The 13,259-nt window shown below is 68.1% G+C and overlaps 6 protein-coding genes across 6 annotated transcripts; 2 read left to right on the top strand and 4 right to left on the bottom strand.

Moving 5' to 3' along the window:
* Positions 1 to 32: 32 nt before the first annotated feature.
* MICPUCDRAFT_33782 (ribokinase kinase) lies at positions 33 to 1,439 on the bottom strand (the record flags this gene model as incomplete). The annotated part of the gene is made up of 2 exons (XM_003059056.1): positions 33 to 645; positions 855 to 1,439. 2 exons carry the CDS (start codon positions 1,437 to 1,439, stop codon positions 64 to 66), a joined length of 1,167 nt encoding a protein of 388 aa, XP_003059102.1. The 3' UTR covers positions 33 to 63.
* Positions 1,440 to 1,679: 240 nt separating this feature from the next.
* On the bottom strand, positions 1,680 to 3,955 carry MICPUCDRAFT_58602 (amino Acid/Auxin permease family; the record flags this gene model as incomplete). Its single annotated transcript, XM_003059055.1, has 3 exons — positions 2,820 to 3,955; positions 2,449 to 2,641; positions 1,680 to 2,353 (listed from the first exon to the last, which is right to left on the bottom strand). Exons 1-3 carry the CDS (start codon positions 3,591 to 3,593, stop codon positions 1,680 to 1,682), a joined length of 1,641 nt encoding a protein of 546 aa, XP_003059101.1. The 5' UTR covers positions 3,594 to 3,955.
* Positions 3,956 to 4,065: 110 nt separating this feature from the next.
* MICPUCDRAFT_8703 (uncharacterized protein) lies at positions 4,066 to 4,712 on the bottom strand (the record flags this gene model as incomplete). The annotated part of the gene is made up of 2 exons (XM_003059054.1): positions 4,066 to 4,226; positions 4,463 to 4,712. Coding segments are annotated over 2 exons (411 nt in total), but the record flags the coding sequence as incomplete, so codon positions are not given.
* Positions 4,713 to 5,233: 521 nt separating this feature from the next.
* Positions 5,234 to 7,385, top strand: MICPUCDRAFT_40088 (major facilitator superfamily; the record flags this gene model as incomplete). The annotated part of the gene is made up of 3 exons (XM_003059358.1): positions 5,234 to 5,789; positions 6,027 to 6,859; positions 6,987 to 7,385. The coding sequence occupies 3 exons, from the start codon at positions 5,234 to 5,236 to the stop codon at positions 7,383 to 7,385; spliced, it is 1,788 nt and encodes a 595-aa protein (XP_003059404.1).
* A 709-nt stretch (positions 7,386 to 8,094) lies between these two features.
* On the top strand, positions 8,095 to 9,784 carry MICPUCDRAFT_69404 (uncharacterized protein; the record flags this gene model as incomplete). Its single annotated transcript, XM_003059357.1, has 2 exons — positions 8,095 to 8,724; positions 8,909 to 9,784. 2 exons carry the CDS (start codon positions 8,095 to 8,097, stop codon positions 9,782 to 9,784), a joined length of 1,506 nt encoding a protein of 501 aa, XP_003059403.1.
* Positions 9,785 to 10,200: 416 nt separating this feature from the next.
* Positions 10,201 to 11,052, bottom strand: MICPUCDRAFT_69402 (uncharacterized protein; the record flags this gene model as incomplete). The annotated part of the gene is made up of 1 exon (XM_003059053.1): positions 10,201 to 11,052. One exon carries the CDS (start codon positions 11,050 to 11,052, stop codon positions 10,201 to 10,203), a length of 852 nt encoding a protein of 283 aa, XP_003059099.1.
* Positions 11,053 to 13,259: the final 2,207 nt, after the last annotated feature.

The following is a 13,259-nucleotide window of genomic DNA, read 5'->3' as shown; positions in this document are numbered from 1 at the left end:
CGCGTACGCCGGAGCGACGCGACGATCGCGACCGATAGACAGGCGACGACGACAATCTTATACCTAGTCTAGCAGAATACGCTCTCGCTCTCGCACGCGGACCCACGCCCACCCTTTCTCGCTGACCTCCCCGCCGAGCTCTCCGACGACCGCGGCGCCGCACAGGTTCCCGCGCTCGCAGCACCGATGAAGGCTCTCGCCTCGCAGCAAGCCGTAGATGAAACCGGCGGAAAACAAATCTCCCGCGCCGGTAGTATCCACGACCGACCGGCTGCCGCGGACGCCGCTGCCGCAAGGCATCAGCCCGAACGCGGAAACGCGGACGCGCTCGGCGCCGCGCGCGGCGACGCAGCCGCGGTCGCCGAGCGTGATCACGGCGATGTCGCACGTCGACGCGAGCGCGTCTAATCGCGACGCGACGCTCGCCGACGGCGGCGCGTCCAATCGCGACGCGACGCCGTCGCCGTCGCCGCCGCCGCCGTCGCCGCCGCCGCCGCCGCCGCCGCCGTCGTCTTCCCCCGGGAGGAGCTCGCGCGCTTCCTCCTCGTTCGCGAACACCGCGTCGATCTTCCCGCTCCTCAACAATCGCATCAGCGCGTCCCTGTGATGCCTGACGACCTCGAACGACGCGAGGTGCATCGCGACCTTAGGGCGGGTCGTTTTTTTTTACGAAGCGACGTCGGTGCGGCGTCGAACGGCGTCAGACGGTCGGAGTCGCGAGGCGTCGAGGTCGAGCGTCGAAACCGAAGGACGGGCGGAGAGAGACGACCGCGGGGAGAGAGAAGAGAGTGAAGTCCTTAAGGAACGGCGTTCACAACGCGAACGGGGTCGTATGGGGACCAGTGCGAGAATACAGTAGAACGCGCCTTACACTTCGCGGTCGCCGCGGCGTCCACCGCCGCGTCCGCCAGCCCTTCGCCGTAGAACGCGTACCCGTTCACGATCGCCCACTTGACCCCGACGAACGACCCCGGGCGGACCTCCTCCGGGGTGAGCCTGACCGCGTCTTGAAGCGACGCGCGCATCGTGCGCTGGCCCGTCTCGGCGTCCACGAGGCACGCGCACCGGCCGGTGAACGAGAGCCCTGGCTTGGTCGTCAGATGGTCGACCGACACGCCCGCGTCTCTCATCTCGCGCGCGAAGACGGCGCCCCAGTCGTCGCCGCCGACCGCGCCGAGGAGCGCGCAGCTCACGCGGAACCCCGTCGCGAGCGCGCGCGCGGTGTTCGCCGCGCTCCCGCCCGCGCGCGTCCGATGCGCGCCGCCCGCGCGCTCCAAGATGCGCTCCAACTCCTCGACGCCGACGCGCGAGGATCCGCCGATCTCGCCGTCGACGGAGCGAAGGAACGCGTCGTCGACGACGACGGAGTGGTCGATAACGGCCAGCGGCTGCAGCGCGACGACGTCGGGGGGGGGCGATCGGGCTGGAGGGTTCGACATCCCGCGCGCGCGCGCCAACACCGCGCCGCGCGGGATAACAATGGTCACCCACGCGTTCTTTTTCGCGGGAAAACAGAAATCGAGGCTCGTCTGGCAGGGGCTCGTCTATTCGTTCCTACGTACTCGACGTTCATCATGCACGCTACGACGACGCGATACCCCACCAACCACCCGATATCTCTTCCATCTACGACCTATCAAACCCCGCCACGCGTCATCACGTCGCGTCGCGTCGCGTCGTCACAGCTCGCCGCGCCCCCCCTCCCCGTCGATGCCGCTGACGTAACACGGATCCCCCGGGTCGTTCGGCGAATACGTAAACCCGAGCAGGCACGCCTCCTTCCCGCCGACGTCGCGCAGCAGGTCGTACGATGACGTCACGACTCCGGTCGCCATGATGAAGATCCCGATCCAAAAGTTCACCGCGATGAACTTGCGCTCGCGGTCGCCGAACGCGTCGGAGGGGAGCAAATGCGACGCGAGCACCGACGGTAAAAAAAACGTCATCGCCGCCATCCCCACCGCGCCCGTGAGCGCCTGCGCGGCCAGGATCACGTCCTCGCTCCCGGACGCGATGAATAACTCCGCGACGATCATCTGCGACGCGAGGAACGCGGTCCGCAGCGCGAGACGCGCCCACACGGGCGCGATCGATATCCTCAGCCCGCCCCCGGGAAAAAAACCCGGGAGCAACGGCGGCGGCGCGTACGCCGGCGTCCACGTCGCCGTCGGGTCGATCCCCAACCGCATCTCCAGCCCCATGACTAAGACCACGTTCGTGTAAAAAACGAGGTAGTAACACTGCAGCAGTTGCATCACGAGCGAGAAGACGTTTATGCCGTTGTTCGGAAAGTTCAAGTTCACGTTCGCGTTCACGAACGATCCGTAGGCGTAATACCCCAACGTCATCACGACTAAGGGACAAAAATAGTTCACCGGTCAGTTGAAAGGGGACGCGATCAAATGTTGAAACTGGGCGATGGGTGAAAAACTTTTGTATAGAACGCACCGAAATACGTCGGCACGACGGCGCCGTACGTCAGCTTCATCACCGTCGGCCACCGCTCCGGGTCCTTCATCTCCCGCAGCGTCTCCGGGAACAACCCGTGCCCGCCGAACGCGTAGGACATCCCGGACAGCGACACGAAGACGGACCCGGCGGTGACGCCGCCGTAGGACGGTCCGGGCTCGCAGTCCCACGCCTGGAGGGAGGAGGGTCGTCGACGAGCGCGGGGGTCGTTGAGTTCATTGAGTTCGCGTCGGAGAGGAGTCGGAAGGCGTCGCGGTCGAGTTGAAAGCGAGGGACCCTGGGCAGAGAGATGCGTCGGGAAAAGTCCTTAAGGAATCGCGTTCACCACGCCAACGCGGTCGTATGGGGACCAGTGCGAGGAGAACCCTGGTCGCGCGGGCGCCAGTCTTCTCGCGCACCTTCACGAGCGACACCTCCGCGAAGAACGACGCCACGACGAGGAACAGCACCGTCACCGCGGGCACGATCACCCACCGGCTCGCGTGGAACGTGGGAATTTGCATCACCGGGATCACCATCAGCCACACGATGAATAGCCACGTGGACTGGCACACCTCAGCGCGCGGCGCGAGCTGCCCGAGGTACTGCGCGATGAAGATGATCTGCGTCACGGTGTCGAGGTAAAACGTCGTAAACTGCAGCGCCTTGGCCGCGCGCTTCCCCCGCCTCCTGTGCTCGCGCGCGGCCGTCGCGTCACCCGTCGCCGCGTAGCACCGCGCGTGCAGCGCCTCGCCCACCATCGCCGGGTACGTCGTGAGCGCGGGATGCGCGTTGAACACCTTGCCGATGATCGTGCCCGTCCAGTACGTGCACGCCGCGCAGTAGACGAACCAGACGTTGCCGAAGAACCATCCGCCCGCGGCGAGCGTCGCGGGCATCGCGAGCGGGGACGCGATGTACATGATGTTGTTCAGCGTCGCGTTCCAGAACGGCGTGTGCGACAGGTCGTCGTCGCCTCCCTCGCACGCGCCGTCGGGCGCGAAGTCTCCGCCGAACTTCATCGCGAGACCGCGCGGGACGCCGCCGAGGCCGTCGCCGTCCGAGGAGTCGTCGTCCGCGCGCTCGAGCTCGAGCGCGATGAGCGAGTGCGTCGAGCCGTCGGGGGAGGGGGGCGACGTCGACATGGTGGCGCCGTCGTCGCCCGCCGCGGTGCTGGCGCGGCGTCGACTGCCGCCGGGAGGCGGACGGAAGGATCCCTCGGGGCGGGCGAGGGAAAAAACGCGTTTTTGAGTTGCGCACGCGTCGTTTATTACGATGGAGATGACTTTTTTCTCCGATCAAAGTCGACCGCGATTCCTTTCAACGCGCGGGGTGAAAGGCGCTCGATCGATAGATGCCCCACCCCTTCCAGTCACAGTCGCTCCACTCGCGACTCCAGGCGCGCCTCTCTCGTCGTCAGTCGTCAGTCGGTCGTCAATCGAACACCTTGCACTCGTCCGCGCTCGGGTCCTCCTCGCAAAACGCATCGAACGCGTCGTCGTACGCCGCGGCCGCGCTGTCGACGCCGGAGCTCTCCGCGACGACCGCCGCGCCCTTCGCCTCGCTCTTATACGCCCCGAGCGGCTCGCCGGCGTCGGCGCGTTTTTCGACGCCGACGCCGACGACTTGCACGCCGAGCGTTCGCGTCCTCGGCCCGTCCAACTCCACCAGCATCACGCTCTGCCACGTCCCGAGCGCGAGCTCGCCGTCCACGACCGGTATGGTCTCGCTGTTGCCTATCAACATCGACAGGAGGTGCGAGTGCGCGTTCTCCGGCTCTTGCGCTCTCCACGCGGCGTCGCCGCCGGGCCAGTCGGGGGGGCCGCTCCTGATGACACGGCGGAGTCGAAAGGCGTCAGAAGCGAAGTCGAAAGGCATCGAGGTGCGTATTTGGATTGACAGCGAGGGGTGATGGGCGGAGAGAAACGAACGCAACGCCGGGAGAGAAAGTCCTCAAGGATCGGCGTTCACCACGCCGACGCGGTCGTACGGGGACTAGTGCGACGACGACGACCGACGACCGGGACGCGCCTGAGGTGGAGGTCGTTGTGGAGGTATGGATCCCCCGGCGGCGCCAGCCTGGTCAGGTACTGCCGGACGTCGTCCATGAGGCGACCCTCCGCCTCGTTGATCGTCACCGCGGTCGTCGTGTGCCGCGAGAGGACGTTCACGACGCCGTTCTCGATCCCCGCCGCCTTGACGCGCGCGCGAACGTCCGCGGTCACGTCGATCAATTGGATCCCTCGGAGCGTGGCGTACTCGAGTCGCGCGTAGTCGAAGACGGTGTCGTCGTGCGCGGCGACGCGGAGGCGGAGGGAGCGCGCGCCGGCGCCGGCGCGCGAGGAGGAGGAGGAGGAGGAGACGCGGGCGGCGCGACCGAGCGTGGACGCGCGGCGGGGGGTCACGCGCGCGCCGCAGAACGACGACGCGGACGCCGCCATCGTGTGAGTGATGAGTGAATAATTTAATGCGCGGATCGAGCGCCTGACCCCGCGGTCGCTCTTCTCGTCGTTCGGACGCGACTCGCGGACGCGTCGGCGTCCTCCGCGCGGTGCGGGTGACCGTGAAGGTATCGACGAGCGCGCGCGTCGGGCGTGCGACGTCGCCGCGCGCGTGGAAGTGCGCGTCGACGCCGGGGGACGGAGCGACGCGGACACACGGCATCAACATTCATCCGCGTCATCGATCCGCGATATTCGAGACGTGTGATCTGTTTGAACCGCGCGCGCCGCGGTCGACGCGCTCGCGCCGTCGCGCCGAAGTCGACGTCGCGGACCGCCTCGCGATGACGCCGTCGTCGCCGCTGGCGCTCGAGCGTCGATCGAGCGCGGGCGCGGTATCGGGGAGGCGCGCGTCCCGTCGCGTCGTCGATCGCAGCGCGCCGCTCGGAAGAAACGATCGCGGGTGCCGCGTTCTTCTCCTCCGCGCGACGCCGCGGCGCCGCGACGACGCCGCGCGCGTCGCCGTCCTCGCCGCCGAATCCGCCGGGTCGGGGCGCGACGAGAGACACGTCGCGACGACGTCGTGTTCGTCGGACGCGACGGCGACGATCCGGGACGGGACGCGACGGCGCCGCGCGCGCGGCCGTCGCGCCGCGATCGCGCGCGCGTCCGCCGCGTCGTCGTCGTCGCCGTTGTCCTCCGCGGACTGGCGTCAGAACGTCTCCGTCGCGTGCGTCATGCTCGCGGTGTTCCTCCACCTCTTAGGGTTCACCGTCACCGGCCCGATAACCCCGGGCCTCGTGACGCACTTCGCCCTCCGCGCGTCCGACGTCGGCGTGCTCACAGCGGCGTATCCGCTCGGCATGTTCGGCGCGCTCTTCGCGTGGCCGAGGCTCTCGGGTGCGTTCTACATACAGTAGTTTCACGCCGCTCCCCGTACGACCGCGTTCGCGCGGTGAACTTCGTTTCTGAGGGAGGCCTTCCTTTCTTCTCTCCCGGCGGGAGACGTGTCTCCCCGCCCGCCCCTCGGTGGTTTCGATCCCGACGCGCCGCGACGCCTCGCGACGCCGACTGACGCGCCGCCGCGCCCCGCCCCGACGTCGCCTCGCGCGGAAAACGATCCCTGGTCCTATTCAGACCGCGTCGGGAGGAAACCGATCTTAGTCCTCTCGCTCCTCGGCGTCGGCGCCGGGCTCGTGTCCCAGGCGCACTGCGTCGCCGCGGGGTGGTCGCTCAAAACGTTTCTCGCGCTGCGCGTCGCCAGCGGCGCGTGCGCGGGCGCGTCGCCAGTCGTGAAAGCCTACCTCGCGGACGCGGCGTCTCCGGAGGATCTGCCGCAGTGGATGGCGTGGAGAGAGGCGTCGTGCACGCTCGCGTTCATCGTCGGTCCCACGTTGGGCGGCCTGCTGTTCCACGGGAGCTCCCTCCACGCGTGCATCGCGGTCACCGGGTGGGCGTCCATCGCCGCCGCGGCGTTGGTCGCGGTCGTCATGCGCGAGGCGCCGAGGTCGGCGACGGACGACGGCGGCGGCGGGTCGTCGTGGAAGAGGACGGCCGCGGACGAGGAAACGGAAACGGTCCCGGTCCGTCCGTTACTCGAGTGCGATGAGGATAGGGTGCAGTGCGAGGAGGTGATATACACCGCGGACGAGCTCAACAGCGGCGGCGACGATATCGGGGTGTACGGCGGGCGGAGCATCCGCGCGCGCGCGGCGGCGGCGACGCAAGGGAAGCGGGAGGCGGCGGCGGCGCCGCTGTGCCCGCTCGGTCGCGGGCTCGTCGCCGCGGTGAGCACGATATGTCTCACGTCGTTCATGTACAACGCCGGGCAGTCGTCGTTCGACTCGTTCTTTCCCGTGTACGCGTCCGGGACGTTGGGGATGGGCCCGCGGGAGATCGGGGGGACGCTCACGTCGTTGTCCGCGGTGAGCTTCGGCGTGAGCGCGTTTCTGTTCGCGAAGATCACCAAGGTGCGTTTCTGTGCGACGAGCGTTTTGGTTTTCACCCATCCCTCGGTTTCAACATTTGATCGCTCCCCCTTTCAACCTTACTGACCGGTGCATGAACTTTCTTCGCACCGCGCGGCATCGCCCTCAGACGATCGGCCTGACGCTCACCACCGCCGTCGGCCTCGCGCTCGTCTCCGCCGGGCTGTTCGCGCTGTCGTTCGCGGGCGGCGCGGGCCCCGTCGCGGCCGTGTGCGCGGCGACGTTGTACGTCGCGGGGATACCGCTGTTCACGCCCGCGGTACCGATACTGTTGATGCAGTGCGTTCCGAAGAACAAGCGCGGCGCGGTGATGGGCATCGACTCGGCGGTGAACTCCGTCGCGCGCATTCTCACGCCGGTGCTGTTGGGAAGGTATTACAGTGGGGACGTCGGCGCGTGTTTTTTCGCCGCGGGGTGCGTGGTGGCGACGGCTACGGTGCTCGTGATCGCGCGGCGGGTGATGGTGATGGGGACCGGGGGGTGGTTCGCGAACGGGTCCGCGCGGTGACGCGAGAGAGCGCGCGCGGGGGTCGTGTCGGCGCGGCGCGGTCCGTGTCGTTCGCGATGAAATCTGAATTTGAGCCCAGTTTGATCGATCGAAAATTTTGAAAGGAAAACGTTTCACCCCAGACTCGATCAAAAAACTGAGATTATTCAGATAATACTCAAATAACGATGATGAGTAACGATGATTGAGTAACGGGTGGTATCGAAGCCCCCCGATGAATTTGAGCCCAGTTTGATCGATCGAAAATTTTGAAAGGAAAACGTTTCACCCCAGACTCGATAAAAAAACTGAGGTTATTTATTTATTCATTTATTTACGTATCGAGATGAGTATCGGGTGGTATCGACGTCTCCCGACGGTTTAAACCGTCGTTTCAGGGGACACATCGCTCGACGCTAGAGGCAACTTACGAAACGTCGAAAGACAGTCAGGGATTCAAAAAAGTTGGCACAGGCGACCTGCGGTTAATCATTTCAAACCTCGGAACGGTCCGGCGCGTCGTCGTCGTCACACCCGCACGCGCGCGTCTTCAGACACCGCGTCTTCACGTCGACACCCTCGAGCCCGTCGCCGGACTCGTTTTTCTTTCGCTCCGCGAACGCTCACGTCGCGCCTCCGCGCGTCGCCGCCTTCCTCGCGCGAAGCGCGAACGAACGAACGAATCTCGTTCGCATTCACTTTTCGCCGCGCGTCAGATCCCAGAGGCGAGATGGCTGAGCAGGTGCTCGCCGAGAACGACTTCGAGGACGACTTCTCCGACATCGACATGGAGGAGCTCGACTCGTACCTGACCTCCCCGCCCGGCGTCGCGGGCGCGGCGGATTCCCCCGCGGAGAGCGCGCGCGCGGCCGCGCGAGCGCGTCTCGCCGCTCGAGCCGCGCACGGCGAAGAATCCATGTCCGCGCAGGCTGCCGCGGAGGCGGCGGTCGAGTCCGTCGGCGGCGGCGCCGCCGCCGTCAACGACGAGAACGCGCCCCCCGGCGCGGCGCGGCGCTCGGTCTTCTCCCGCCTCGACGCCGCGGGCGCGAAGACCCCGAGCGCGCGCGCGCTCGCGGCGAAGCGCAAGCACCTCATCTCCCCGCCTGGAAAATTCGCCCGACGCAAGGGTTCAAACGGCGCCGGCGTCAACGCCGCGCGCGCCGCGCGCGACCTCTGCGGCGACCTCGGCGAGCCCAAAGAGAGCCTCATGCGCCGCGCGATCGAGTGCATCGGGATCCCCATGGCGAACGACCTCGCGATCGAGGTGGGCGCGATCGAAGGCGGCGGCGGTCAGATGACGGCGGACGGCTCGCGTCGACGCACCCCCGGCGGCGTCTTCTGGGCGTTGCTCAAGACTAAGGCGCGTTCTATACACTGGTCCCCATACGACCGCGTCCGCGTGGTGAACGCCGATCCTTAAGGACTTTTCCTGGCGTCTCTCTCCGCCCACCCCTCGCTTTCAATCCCCGACCTCGACGCCTTTCAACTCCAACTGACGCCTTTCAACTCCACCCCGACGTTCGCTTGTATGGAACGACCCTAAGGTGGCCAAGGAGGACTGGGACTTCATCTTCGAGGAGGAGCGCGAGGTGCAGCGCGAGCGGTGCCGCCGTCGGCAGCGCGCGAAGAGCCTCGCGAACAGCAACGCGACGTCGCTCGCGGGGTCGCCGAGCTTCCGCGGCGGCGTCGTCGGGATGAAGACGCCCGCGGCGGATCTCATCTCCAACAAGCTGGCGGGCGCCGCGGATGCGGCGGGGGCGACTCCGGGGAGCCGCGCGGTGACCATCACCGCGCCCGCGCGCCCGTCGCTCGCGGAGCGGATCAACGGCAACGTCGTGGTCGCTCAAAACAACGCCAACGCCGCGGACACGCCCGCGCCCGCGGCGGCGATGTCGAGGCTCGGGATGTTCGCGCCGGCGACGACGACGCCGCCCGGGTCGTGGGCGGCGTTGGCGAAAGCCGCGGCGGCGAAGCCCGCGCCCGCGCCCGCGCCCGCGGCGACGCCGAAGCCGGCGCTGAAGGTCAACACGACGACCACCAAGACGCCGCTGTCGAACACGTCGTCCACCGCGTCGGACGAGTTCGCGGTGCTGACGCCGGATAACGTCCTCGACGCGTCCGTTACGCTCGGCGGCGCGTCGTACGCCGCGCGCGCCAAGGCGGCGGCGGCGCTCGACGCGAAAGAAAACGCCGTGCGCGCCGCCGCGGCGGAGATCAAGGCGAAGGCGAAGCTCGCCGCGGTCAAGATGGCTCCTCCCGCGCCGGCGCAGGCGCCTGTCGCGGTGGACGACTGGGCCGAGGACGCGGAGGCGGCGGACGACGACGCGATGGACGTCGAGGAGAAGACGGCGACGGCGACGGCGACGGCGGGCGGATGGGGTTCCGCCGCGGCGTCGTTCGCGTCCATGCTCCGCGCGTGATGAGACCGGCGGACCGGCGCGGCGCGGCGCGGCGGACGGACGGACGGACGGACGGACGGATGACGCGCGCTGCCGATCGATCGACCGACCACGACCATCGCGAACGGGCGCGTTTGGGAACGGGGGGGGGAGAGGGACGACCCTGGGGGGTATACACGACGGAGGACGAGCGGCTCGCGCGTTCGAACCGAAGCGGGGAAAGTCCTCAAGGAATGAAGTTCACAACGCGAACGGGGTCGTATGGGAAGCAGTCTCACCCACGAGACGGAGACGGGACGGAGGAGCGAGCGAGCGCTCTCCCTCCGCTGGTTCGCGATAGAACTTAGTACGACGACGGAGGGACTTCACGACGACAGACTTGTACTGTAACTGTACTACTTGACTAACCAGACGTCTCCGTCGCGTCGTCGTCGCGATCACGCGAACTTATCCCGGTGCGACCAGAGGAGGAACTTGACGTACTCGTCAGTCTCTAAAAAATCGATGTGCGCCTTGCGTCCGATGACGTGGTTCAACGTCCGCTTCGCCGGCGGCGCGAAGTGCACGTCCACGCGCGTCAGCGTCGTGATTTTGTCGTCGTCGTCGTCGCCCCCAGGGGTGTCACCGCCGCCGGTCGCCTTCGAGAGCACGGGCGTCAGCAGCGCTCTCGCCATCTCTCGCGTCGTCGCCTTGTTCGATCGTTTTTTTCCTCCGCCTCCGCCGCCGCCTTCGCCGCCCTCCTCCGGCGGCGGCTGTATCCTCGCGCTGTGATGCGGAACGTACTTATCCTGCGGGCTGCTCACGAGCATCACGTGCTTGAACAGTCCCAACCCTCTCTTCTCGTGCGCGAGCTCGTACAGGTAGCAGTCCTCGCGTTTCTTCGCATCCGCGAACGTGATCTCTCTCAACGACTCGGCGCGCTTCCCTTTGATCGCCCTCAACACCTTGAGCCCAGTCTCGAACACGCTGAACCCGGCGCTCGGGGCGACGCCGCCGAGGTACCCCAAGTGCGGCCCGCTGATGCTCAAGAACGTGTTCAGCCGCGTCAAAAACGGCGACATCGACGGGTGCGTCAGCGACGCGCGGACGATCAACGCCCCGATGGAGTGTCCCACGAAGGACAGCCGCGGAGGCGCGGCGCCGCGTCCCGCCGCCTCCGCCGCCGCCGCCGCCGCGCTCCTCGGCGTCCGCCCGCCGCCCCTCGGCGTGAGCTCGCCGGCCTCGAGCTCGGCCATGACCTGCGAGACCTCCTCCGCGAGCCGCGCGCCCATGGTCGCGATGGATTCCATCGTCTTCTCGTGGTTCACGACGCTCACGTGCGTGTGCGCGTTGGGCGCGACGAGCCTGACGAGCGAGGGTCGGGGCAGAGTTCAAAGGCGAAAGAAATGTCAGATGGAGTCGTTCGTTGAAAGGCGTCGCGGTCGAGCGTTGAAAGCGATGGGAGGGTGGACAGAGGCGCCGCGACGGGAGAGAAAGTCCGTCGTCGAGGAAAGGCGCGCGGGGACCTGCGCGAGAACAGAACGCGCCTCAAGTGCGCTCGGACGAGACGCAAGTCCTGCAACGATCCCGCGAATCCGTGGACGAGGACGACCATGTGCTCGCCCATGTTCGATTTCGACATCGACAGCGCGCGCGCGATCGCTCGCGCCACCTCCGGGTCGTCCGTCGGTTCGCAACGACGCGACGAGAGGCTGCGCCGGCGATTCAACGCGGCGCCGCCGGGGACGGGGTCGGCGGACGCTCTCGCCGGCGTCAGATGCACGTCGAGGTTCGAGCTCTCGCGCGGAGTAAGTACACGATCGGACGACGACCGCGGCGGCGACGGCGGCGGCGCGATCGCGATGCTCTCCTCCGTCGAGATCATCGTCACCGTCTCCGGTTTGACGTGCAGCGCGGAGTCGAACAGACGCGCGGCGCCGTCGACGACGAACGCGCCGCCGCGCGATTTCATCTCTCTCCGGCGTCGACCGACCTCGATCGCCGCCGCTCGCGCGGACGCCATCGCGGTGATCGCGTCGTCGTCATCGTCGGCGGCGGCGGCGAGCGAAGAGAGCGAAGAGAGCTTCGTCACGACGGGCGACCGGGACGCCTCCGCCTTCTTCGCGTTTCTCCCGCCGCTGCCGCCTCCCCCGCCGCCGCCTCCGCCGCCCTCCAACGCCGCGAGCTCCCTCGCGGGCGCCGCCGCGCGCGATCGCACCGTCCACGGCGCCCACTCCGCTTCCCTCGCTTCCTCCCACGCCGCCCGCAGCGGCGCTAAGATCCACGCCCCGCCGAGGCCTCTCCCCGCGCCGCCTTCCTCGACGGCGGAGACGAACGCGCGCCAACGCTCGTCCGCCGCCGCCGCCGCCGCCGCCGTCGCGTCGCTCAGCGCGGCGCCGCATCGCTCGAAGTCGCCGTCGCACGCGCGCGCCACCTCGGTCGCCCACTCGCGAGGATCGGCGACGGCGGCGCCCGCGACGGCGTCAAAAGCCGATCCTCCGCCGTCGTCGCCGCCGAGCGCGAGCCCGCCGCTTGCCGACTTGGCGCGCGCGGCGGCGGCGGCCGCCGAATACGCCGCCGCAATCAGCGGCGCCGTACAACGCGCGTACAACACCGCCAGCTTCTCCGCGACGCTCTCGCCGCGCACGAGCGCGTCGCCGAGCCACGTGCCGCGGTACGGCGGCGGCAGCGACGCGTCCGACGTCGCCGCGAGCGCGGCGGCGACCGCGTGCGCGCGACCCGTCGGACCCGTCGACGCGCCCGCGCGCTTCGGCGCCCTCCGCGGCGCTTTCGCGTCGGACGCGCCGCCGCCGCATCCGGCGCCGCACCCCAACCCGAACCCTCTGCTCTTCGTCTTCTTCTTCTTCTTCTTCGTCATCGTGCCCCTCTCCTCGTCCTCCGCGTCGTCGTCTTCGCGCGTTTCGACGCCGACGGCGCACGCGTGTATCGTCACGTCGCACAGCGTCAGGTGCAGCGCGTCGAAGTGGACGGGGAAGTATTCGTGCGCGCCGCCGCTCTTCGTCAACGCGTCCGACGCGATCGTGATCTCCTGCGTCGCGACGACCGCGCTCGCGCTCTCGAAGAGCCTCCGCCGCGTCGGCGGCGGTTCGTATCCTCCTCCTCGCTTATTATCCCCGGTATCGTCCTTGAGCGGGAGATGCAGGAGTTGGAATCGGATCGTCGCGGCGACCGAGGCGGGATCGACCGTCGACGGGACCGACGCGGTGAAGCGCACGAGATGCTCCACGGGGAACGCCTCGCACGCGTACATCACCTTGAACGCGCGCGTGGTGTAGGTGTACGACGTCGCCGCGCGGGAGGAGGAGGAGGAGGAGGAGGAGGGCTCGTCTTCGTCCGGCTCGTCGTCGTCGTCGTCTCTCCCGGTCTTGTACTTGTCGCTCGCGCCTCCGCCGCGCCCGCCGCGAAAGCGCTCGCGCTCGCGCTCGCGCTCGCGCTCGTCGTCGTCGCCTCCTCCGTCCAGGCGCCAGTCCAGGTCGTCCGTCTCCGCGACGCACTC

The sequence above is a fragment of the Micromonas pusilla genome, assembly GCF_000151265.4.
Source record: "Micromonas pusilla CCMP1545 genomic scaffold MICPUCscaffold_6, whole genome shotgun sequence".
NCBI lineage: Eukaryota > Viridiplantae > Chlorophyta > Mamiellophyceae > Mamiellales > Mamiellaceae > Micromonas > Micromonas pusilla.
This window is presented reverse-complemented; position numbering and strand designations above follow the sequence as displayed.